Source organism: Pelecanus crispus, chromosome 1 (assembly GCF_030463565.1).
Source record: "Pelecanus crispus isolate bPelCri1 chromosome 1, bPelCri1.pri, whole genome shotgun sequence".
NCBI classification, from domain to species: domain Eukaryota; kingdom Metazoa; phylum Chordata; class Aves; order Pelecaniformes; family Pelecanidae; genus Pelecanus; species Pelecanus crispus.
In genome coordinates, this window is record NC_134643.1 from 84,880,299 (window position 1) to 84,890,448 (window position 10,150).

Genomic DNA, 10,150 nt, shown 5'->3' on the forward strand with positions numbered 1-10,150 from the left:
TTCTTTACTGACTCTATTTCTTCCATTCACCCTTGTCTGCCCCATCTCAAGTGGTATTTTTCCATACAGCACGCTAATGGCTTTTATGTGAAGTTTTTTTGTCTGGTTTCAGGGACAGCATCACTGAGATCAGCAGAGTTAAAGCAGGAAAGAAATAGCCCAATTTGTTTAAAATTGGTGTTCCCTGAAAATGGAGACTGGAGCCAGCAGATCTATAGCCAACCTGCCAGGACTGCAACTATTTTCACATAGCCATAACAGCAAAAAACTGTAGCAGGGGTGGAGTTTGTCTCCATGTCTACCTCTGCTACCCTTCTGTTATTATATTACTTAAGACTTGCAATTACATTTCTTTAGCTTAAAAAACTGTCTCCTTGGAAAACATAGCCAAGCAAGCGGAAGCTGATGGAGATTGGAATGGGAAAGTGGTCAAGAATCTCAGACCAGCATCTGCTCCATTCAGCATGGGGAATCTGGTGACCATGCGTGCCCCACACCAGCCTGACTTCTGCTCCAGCCAGGCACATGGGTGTGATGTCAAGGACACAAGAGCTGAGCATGGCACAAGAGACAGGCAGTTGCCTTCCCCTTATAGTATGGTAATGGTGCACCTTCCTGAGAGCATGGTAGCAGATAAGCAAACAAAAAGACTGTGGTCCAATTCTGCTTTCACAGGGATAAATTTGGAGTCACTTCACTGACGTCAGTGGAGTTATTCCAGAATTGCACCAGTGTAAAAGAGGGCAGCATCTGGCTTCCTGAAAATGGATGCCATCAAGCTAATTGAAAACAACAGATGCATCAATGAGCAGCAAGAGGAGACAGTAATGTTCCAGTTTTCTTGTAAAATACCATTTAATTTCTCCCCAGAGAATGTAAGAGAATAAGCCAATATGTACTCTAAAAGCTGAATCTTCTGTTGGTGTAAAATTGTATACAACCTTTTAGGTGAATGGACCAATGTGTACCTACAACACCTAAAGAGATCTATTATAGACATCTGCTTTTACAGCCCTCTTATTTGGGCCTGATTCTTCTCTCACAGTTACTTAAATTAGAAGTCACACCATTCATATCCTTAAGGATACATTTATCTAACCTCAGGTAGAGAGCAGAATCAAGACCCCAATTTTCTTTAAACAAACAATGGCTACAATACCAATTAAATTTGGTAATTTAATTGGTAAATTTAGTAATTAAATAGGTAAATTTGGGATTTATAGCACTTTTTGACTAAGGTTCTTCTAAAACTTTACATCACTGACTAAGTATCTTTATATAGTACATGTAGATGTGGCACTTAGGGACATGGTTTAGTGGTGGAATCGGTAGTGTTAGGTTTACAGTTGGACTTGATGATCTTAAAGGTCTTTTCCAACCTAAATGATTCTATGATTCTGTGATTCTATCCATTTAGTGAAAGTGAAGCCAAAGAAGGACTTACTGAACTTTCAATGATATTTTGTATGAAGACAAAAGTTTCCCATGAGTCTTGTCTCTAATGAATAGGCAACATGACTTCAGTATTTTAGAGTGACCATGAAAGTTAATGAGCACTTTTCCTCCTGTAAATCCTTTCCTTTCACTAAGAAAAAGTCACAGGAAAGTTCAATCTATTGCTTCAGCCCCTCTTAATCTGCACTACACACAACATGGATATTTCCTGTGGTGCATGTTTATCAATAAATGTTTATGCTTTAGGAATGTAAAACCCACACTGATCACAGTTTTTACATGTAAAACTATGCTATAATATTCAAGCTCTTCTGCCTGCCAACAAGCCCCAGACAGACTTCCCTGGAGCAAGTGAAAGCCCAGCCACTTAGGCAAGGCATATAGAATTGACATGTACCAACAACATAAGCTACACTGGAAATCAATGTTACTGCAGTCCCTGTCTGCTTTCCCCCAAAAACATTCTTCTGGGTTTATCTCCCTGACTAGGGTCTTGCCTTATTTAGGACTTGACCCTGCGCAAGAAGAGCTCCTTCTTGTAATTAACGGGCAATTTCATCACCAGCTGTCTTTGGTGGCAGCTATGGACACGCAGCATTCACTGGCAATTGCTAATTTTTTTCAGAGGATTAAGTCTTTTCATCCTGCAAGCACCTGCTCCCCTCCTTAACTTTACGTGTAAAGCAGATGACTGCAAGTCAGGGATTCGACTGTGAGCCTGCTGATAATATGGCTACAAATGTCTTCAGAATAGGATTTGTCTAGAGTTTGAGCTCCAAAGAGCAAAGATGAAGAGCTCAGACTGTGCTTTCGGTTACAGCAATGTAAATAGAGCTATCTTGTGCTTATAGGGCTGCAGCTCAGGGCAGAATCTCATTTAGTGTTAAACTTCTCTATGAATTCGGCTACATGTTTGCACCACTGAGGAAAAAAAAATGCTACTGCTCTTATTTTTGTCAATATAAACTTAAAGAGAAGCTTAACTTTGCTGAGCTTGGTAGACTTACTTGGACTCAAGTTGGGTGAGAACTTTTGGGAAAGCTGTGGTTAACTCCTGCTGTAATCTACAGGTCTTTCCCTGATGTAAACAGGACCTCAAGAGAAGAACAAACAAAAATAAGCATTTTAACAAACAGTATATATGTTTTGACTTGATGAAGAAGATTGAAGCTGAAGCCCAATATAAACCAAGGTAGTTGTACTAAATGGAGTTTTACCAACTTGAATCAGCAGATGGTCATGATCTGGCTCATACTGTATTTTTGTAGCTTATAATTATCTATCTTTCTTCACCTAGAACCAGCTTCACCCTTTAGGCTGCAAACCTTAATTAGGAAATCCTTCCTCATTAATTGCAAGAAACTCTTACTCATTAATTTCGCAGAACAAAAAGAAACCTTACCTACTTCTGCTGTAGCAGCGGACGCTGGAGCTGTTTGTTCCTTTGCTTTTAGGGATGATGCTGCTCTTTCCGTCACAGTATGGAAGACACTTCAGTCCTTACCCTGTCTCTTGCTGCCCTGAGTTTCCTTTATACTCATTCTTCTTCATCTCCATAGGGATCTCTGTACACTGAATGAGAGGGCCTAGGAGAGAACACCAAGTCCAGTCACCTTCACCCCCACAGCTGCTGTAGCAGTGATTTTATTTATCCATGAAAGCTGGATCAAAAAGAACAGGGCCAAACCAGAAAATTGCTCAAAAAATCCCAAATTGCAATGTTTTCCAAACAGGAGCAGAATAGGAATTTTATCTTGGAGGTAAGTGCAGGAATCCACCAGTAATGCAGACTTTGAAATACTGCAAAACAGCAGTATTTCCTGCCTTTTCTGCTTACAGTCTTTTATGTGATTGATGAGTTGCAGATAAAAAAAGGTGTCCTCAGTAAAATTCTTCCTTTCCCTCCTTCCCCACCTCCAAGAAGATGATTTCTGCCCTGTCCTGACTTGGTGTAAAACATCCTGGGGGAAAATTATTTGGGGAACTGATTGTCACAAAACAGCCAAGGGTTCAGGAAGGAGCAATAGTCTCTTCCACAGCAAAACTATTTCCTAGTGAGGTTGCTGAAAGAGGAGTTTCTGGTTTTTTAATGTGATGCTTTAGCTCGTATTCCTTGTTACCACGCACCCAGATGATGGATTCACAGGCCAGTTGCCCCTCAGCTTCTTGACTGTGAGTGCTCAGATTGTCCTTCACACACTCCCAACCTCTCTGTGTGCAAAGATACACAGATAAAATCCCTTCCCATCTCCTGATTTGCACTCTCTGCTTTCAAATGCTGATAACCGTCCATCTGGAGTTGGAAGGACAGTTGTACATGATATAAGGTGATGGGATCATCTTCAGTAAGCAAAGAAAACAGCTGTAAAGATAAGGTACTAATATCTGAGAACTGAAAATATTCAACGAGTGCTTTTGCTTGTAGCCAAAGTCACAGGGTAGAGAGAAACAGTCTGGGAGGTTGTTATGGAAACAAGTCCCTGGAGGTGCCTACTTGCTTCACGAGGATGTGTTCTGCCTTCAGAAGGAAATAGCTAGACAAGACAGACAGATTTTGAACATCCAGGAGTGAGTGCTAAGAGCTGAGAACTTGAGGTAAGATTTCTGAAAGCATCTCTGTGATTTGGTGACACGAATCCCCTGTGAAGTCAATGGCACAGGTGCCACTACATCACTTCAGTCATTGGAAAAAAATCCAAAGGCTCCTTAATAAAAACATCAAATTCCAGAAGTTCTATAATATATAGTATTACTGATGACTCTGGGACTTCACTGCCTTGCTTTTTAGGAGAAGCTTAGAGAAGGATTTACATGCCCAAATGAAAGTCCCTAGGTTACAGTTTCCAAGCTTCTGTTGGCTTTTTGTATTTCACTTAGCTCTAACACAGCAAACTCAGGGAGCAAACACCACTCCTGTTTTACACATTTTCATTTGCACTTTCTTTTCAGAACTGAAAAACATGGATTGCAAAAAACTGCACAAAGCTGTCTGTTTGCAACAGAGTTCCTTCACACCGGTGTTTTGTGTATGCATGTGTGCAGACAACACTCCAGCTAGAAACTGACTGCTGAATTTCACCTGAGAGCACCTCTGTAAGACACATTGGGATTACGCTACCAGTAATTTGCCTCACATCTGTTTTTTTGCCAGAGTCTCCATGCCCAGCTGTCTGTCATGCTGGTCAGGAGAACAACCTGTTCTGAGCAGGGAGGGCTCCTGCCTGGCAAGGGCAACAGGGTCAGGCCCAAGGGACGAAACAAGCACAGGAATTTTCTGACGTAGGCTCAGTGTATCTCATGCCTCCTCTTGTGCTTAACCTGAGTTTTTTATATCTTACTTTGGGGAAACTTTTATCAGCTGATACACTCAGGCATAAAATAACCCCAAACATGGGCATTCTGCTAGGAGACAGCAGCAGCCTTGAAACATCCTTCTTAAATAGCAGGTTCTTTTGCTAGTTCCTAGTGCATCTGCTGGAGCAACATAAAATTTGAAGAAAAGTCACTCTCTTGCACTCACAGAAAAGATTTCATTATAGTGACCCTGAAACACAACTAACAACAACAGCTTTTTACTGAATTAACTCAATGATCAAGACAACTTTTTACATAAAATCAACAGATATGCCACCGTGCTGATCCTTCCTCAGTCCCACTTATTCACCAGGATTACTTACCCACCGGCTGGTTACATGCTTCAAGGGATGCAGAATGGCTCCCAAGGCCCAGACCTTCACAGACATTTGCCTCAGTCCCGATGAACCAAAGAGGAATTAGGCACCTGTGTATTCAGGCGAACTCCCCTCAGCTATAGAGCCCTCACCACATCACACTTTCGTCTCCCAGACTGACCTGCAGTAACTGAGACAAGTGGCATTTTGCTACTGACTTCAGTGAGAGAACAGAGGTTTTAATGTAATGGTTGTGCGCTGACCCCAAGGGAGATCCCTGTACATTAAAAACCTTTGAGAAGACAAGGGGACTCTGGAGAAACATAGTAGTTAGGATTTACACAAACAACTTCTACCATATGATCAGGGCCCAGATGAGGAGAGGCCACAATAAAAGCACTCTTAGGCATGGAGTCAGATCTCAAGACAACAAAACACAAGCACGGTAACAAAGATGCAAACAGATCCCATCTCACAACCAGTTCTACAGTCAATTCTGACTATGGTAAAGTGCCTTTAACACTTTAAAATGCCTTTAGCATTCTTAGCCTTATGGTTGAAAAGCATAATATATACATATACACATACACATACATATACATAAAATGTGTTCTATATATTTTGCATCTTGATATTATGTCTGGTTTATGTATTACATGTGTCACATGCAATATGTAGTACATTCTAATATGCATTTCATACAGTATGATGCAAGGCATTAATGGCTGCCTTTGCTTTCATACACATGCACACATGTGAATGCAGAATATACACTTAGATTTAAAACAAGAAAGACTTTTCCTTGCAAGAAGATTTGCCAATAGAATCTGAAAGCATCCATTTCCCCTTCTCACCCACTGGCAGCATTTGAAACATTTTAAGGTTAGGTGTAAGGCAGAGCTGATTAAAAAAATGTAATTGTCTGGGAAGAAAAATGTGCATCTTAAGATGCAGATCTCTGGTCCCTTGGTAAACCCAGCACTGCAGGCCAAGCTATGCGTTTTGCATTGGAGCATAAGTTGCTCTCACAAAACCTAGTGCATGCAAAAGACATTGCTGTGCCTTCTATCCATGAAATACCAAGAACTGGCTAGATCGGTAATACAGCAAAAACAGAAAAGGTTGTTTCTCCCCTCATTTGAAAGGTCTGGGGTATGCTCTTGGGTTTGTGCAGATGGCTTAGGGAAGTCTGTATCTGTGCCAATCTCAGTCTCAAATCTTGACACACTTACCCTGGGGCAATTTACGCCCGTGACCTGCTAAATCAGTGCAATCTTCAGACAGCACAGGTGCAGCTGCCTGTGGTTGGGGTTTTTCAGCAACGTCAACAAAATACCAACATGCAAACTTCCCTCATCTATACAAATGCTTCAATAAAAACGCAGTGGAGTCAGTTGCTCTCACATGCCTGAATACAGAACTGGATATCTGAAGCATAAAGTACATCTCATTAAATGCTATTGCGTGGAGACAAACTGTGGAGATAACAAATGAATTTACTCAAATAAGCCTTGCATCAGAAGGCACTTGCCACTATGAAGATTAAGTTGGTACTATAAAAGCCAATTAACACCAGGGCACTGGCATAAATAAGGCTGAAATAAGCTCAAAACACAGAGAATCTTCACCAAGCCTGCTGATTTCTTTAAGCCTGTTTTTGATAAATGGTATATGGTCACAAGTAGCAAAGAGCTTTTAGATCTATGCACCTTTCTTGAAACATAAACCAAGAGGATCTTTAGCATGCCAAGGGTTGCAAAGAAGGCAGGCATCTGCTTGCTGACTTTCCCCTACAGCTGCAGAACTCACTGTGATGCTGGCTAAAGTGTTTCCATTATTCAAAGGCAATGGCATGGCAGGCGTGACTGATCCCACAGCCAAGGGCACTGCGCTGGCACAGGAGCTAAGGGCACAGCTTGAGCCAGATGTTTGTAGCCCCTTTAACTGTTTACTCCCTGCCGAATCCTTCAGCTGAAGTAGTGGCACGGGCTTCTCTGCCAGTGGAGTGGAAAGGCTAGGTTTCAGAGAAAGTATTGGATTAAAGCAGTCTTCAAAACCAGAGAAAAATTCACGAGGGAGTGGGGGATGACAGCTAGCACACCACGGAATAAAGCAAGAACATTTCTGGCTGCACACGGTAATGAGAAACAGCAAATCAGGACAGAAGAGCCCATTATCACAATCATTCTGTTTACGGTATCACAATTCGCCGTCTGGCATGTAAATGCTGAATAGATCCAGCTGCTAGTGGGAAGACGGCTGTGCAGCAGCTTGCAGCTCTGTGTCTGGACCCAGGATAACAAAACCGATCACACCTCTGTCAGCATTTTCTTCTCTTTATAACTCTGGTTGTTGGGAGGAATGAAGTTGGAATATTTCATGGACTCCAGGTCTTCTGCTTCCAGGAATTCAGATTTGCTGAGAGACTGATTACTGTCCCCCTTCTTGGGCTCAGAAAAGGGTGACTGCTGCTGGCCACAGGTGACATGGGTGTACTGGCACTGCTCTTCATGATCAGTCTCTCGGTGGTAGAAGTAGTTGAAATTGGACACGATGACAGGAACAGGGAGGGCAATGGTGAGCACACCCGCGATGGCACACAAGGAGCCCACAATCTTGCCACCAATTGTCATGGGATACATGTCCCCATAGCCCACAGTGGTCATGGACACCACCGCCCACCAAAAAGCATCAGGGATGCTGGTGAACAGGGAATCGGGGTCATCAGTCTCTGCAAAGTAGACAGCACTGGAGAAGAGGATCACCCCGATGAAGAGGAAGAAGATGAGGAGGCCCAGCTCCCTCATGCTGGCCTGGAGAGTCTTCCCCAAGATCTGCAGCCCTTTGGAGTGCCTGGAGAGCTTGAAGATCCTGAAGACTCTGACCAGGCGGATAACTCTGAGGATGGCCAGGGACATGGCTTGCTGCTGGCCCCCGTTGTTGCTGCTGCTGCCGGGCTGCTGCTTCTGCTGTTGCTGCTGGGCCAGCTCAGTGCCCAGAGTGATGAAGTAGGGGATGATGGCCACAATGTCGATGATGTTCATGATGTTGCGGGAGAACTCAGGCTTGCTGGGGCAGGCGAAGAAGCGGACGAGGAGCTCAAAGGAGAACCAGATGATGCACAGGGTCTCGATGAGGAAGAAGGGGTCAGTGAAGAAGGGGCCGGCACCGGTGGCAGGGCGCAGGGGCGGCGGAGTCCCGCTCGGCGGTGGCGGCGGTGGCAGCAGGGCCTCGTCGCCGGGTGGCGACGCCTCCCCAAAGCCGGGCTGGGCGCCCTTGGGCTCCTGGCGAAACTCGGGCAGGGTCTCCAGGCAGAAGATGACGATGGAGATAAGGATGACCAGCACGGAGACGATGGCGATGGCCCGCGCCGGCCCGGAGCTCTCGGGATACTCAAAGAGCAGCCAGACCTGGCGCTGGAAGTGGTGCTGGGGCAGGGGCTTCTCCTCCTCTTGAATGAAGCCCTCATCCTCCCGGAAGGTCTCAATGGCCTCTTGGCCCAGCTGGTAGAAGCGGATCTCCTCCAGGAAGATGTCGAGGGGCACATGGACCGGCCGGCGGAGCCGCCCCCCGGACTGGTAGTAGTAGAGGATGGCGTCGAAGCTGGGCCGGTTGCGGTCGAAGAAGTACTCGTTGCGGAGCGGGTCGAAGTAGCGCACCCGGCGGCTGGGGTCGCCCAGCAGCGTGTCGGGGAAGATGGAGAGGGTCCGCAGCTGCGTCTCGAAGCGCAGCCCCGAGATGTTGATCACCAGCCGCTCGCTGCTGCAGCAGCTGCCGCCGCTCCGCTCCTCGCCCGGCGCCTCCGCCTCCGCCTCGCCGCCGCCCGCCCGCGGGGCCGCCAGCGCCAGCGGCTCCTCCGCCCGCATCCCGCCCGCTCTGCCCCGGCACCCGCCGCCGCCGCCGCCTCGCCCCGCTCGCCCTCACCGCCCGCCGCCGCCCGCCGCCATCCGCCCGCCGCCGCCCCCCGCCACGCCTGTTGCGCCTCGGTGCGGCCGCGCTCGCCCGGCGGCTCCGCGGGGCTCCCGGCGCGGCGCAGCTCCTCCTCGGGCCCCGGCCCCGGCCCCGGCCCCGGCCCCGGCCCCGGCCCCGGCCCCGGCCCCGGCGTGCTCTGCCCCGCGCTGGGGCACCGCGCTGGGGCACCGCGCTGCTGCACGGCGCGCCCGGCTCTGCCCTCCCCGCCGCGCACACACACACACACACACACGGGGGGGAAGAGGGGGCGGGGGGGGGAGCGGGAGGCGTGCGGGCACGCACACACACGGTTACACAGCGCGAGGGGGAGAGGGGCACACGCAGACACGCGCAGAGACACGCACCCGTGAGCAGAGGCACGCAGCGATACGGAAAGGCAGAGGCAGGCAGACCCAGGCAGCGGCAGCAGCACGGACACGCTCAGATACAGGCAGATGCACGCACGCACCCACACGGCGAGACACACACGCACCCGTGGACGTGCGCGGAGCCTCGGTGCTCGCCCCCCTTCGGCCCCCGCCGCGGCGGCCGCAGCGGCCCCAGCCCAGGGGCGTCCGGCTTTTTGGGGGGTACCCCCGAGGAGATCGCGCTGCGGGCTGCAGCTCTCCGGCCAGGCGCTTCGCAACAGCTTGCCCAAGGGGTGGCACCGCCCCCGCCCTCCTTTCCCCCCACCCCTCCACCATGAAAAGCTGGCCCTGCCCCTGGCCCTTCAGTCAAAACCCGGACGGGGACCGTCGAGCACCGCCGGCTCCGGTCAGCGCTCAGAGCTCAGCCGCGGGACCCGGGAGACCTCGGTGTTGTTCCCGTCCCTGCCGCAGGCTGTAGTTGACCTTGAGCGAGTCGCTCCGTGCCTGTGGCTCGCGGACCTCCATTTATCAATGTCATTGCCATGATGCAAGCACGGCACTGGCATCGGACCATCCACAGATGGAGACAACCTGTCACACAGTGAACAGGGCAACTGGGGAAAGACACAGGTAAATACAGCTTCTCTCCTCTCATTTGGGGTGGATAGAGTTTGCCCCCTTCTCCCAGGTACCAAACAGGTGAGC

At 48.3% G+C, this 10,150-nt stretch overlaps 1 protein-coding gene across 1 annotated transcript; it reads right to left on the reverse strand.

The window, feature by feature from the left end:
- Positions 1–7,435: 7,435 nt before the first annotated feature.
- On the reverse strand, positions 7,436–8,992 carry LOC104035533 (potassium voltage-gated channel subfamily A member 6-like). Its single transcript, XM_009488868.2, has one exon. It carries the CDS (start codon positions 8,990–8,992, stop codon positions 7,436–7,438), a length of 1,557 nt encoding a protein of 518 aa, XP_009487143.2.
- Between the last annotated feature and the right edge of the window lie 1,158 nt (positions 8,993–10,150).

Bases quoted from the DNA above. Each gene is read 5' to 3' on its own strand.
- LOC104035533 (XM_009488868.2), bottom strand. From the start codon at position 8,992: ATGCGGGCGGAGGAGCCGCTGGCGCTGGCGGCCCCGCGGGCGGGCGGC.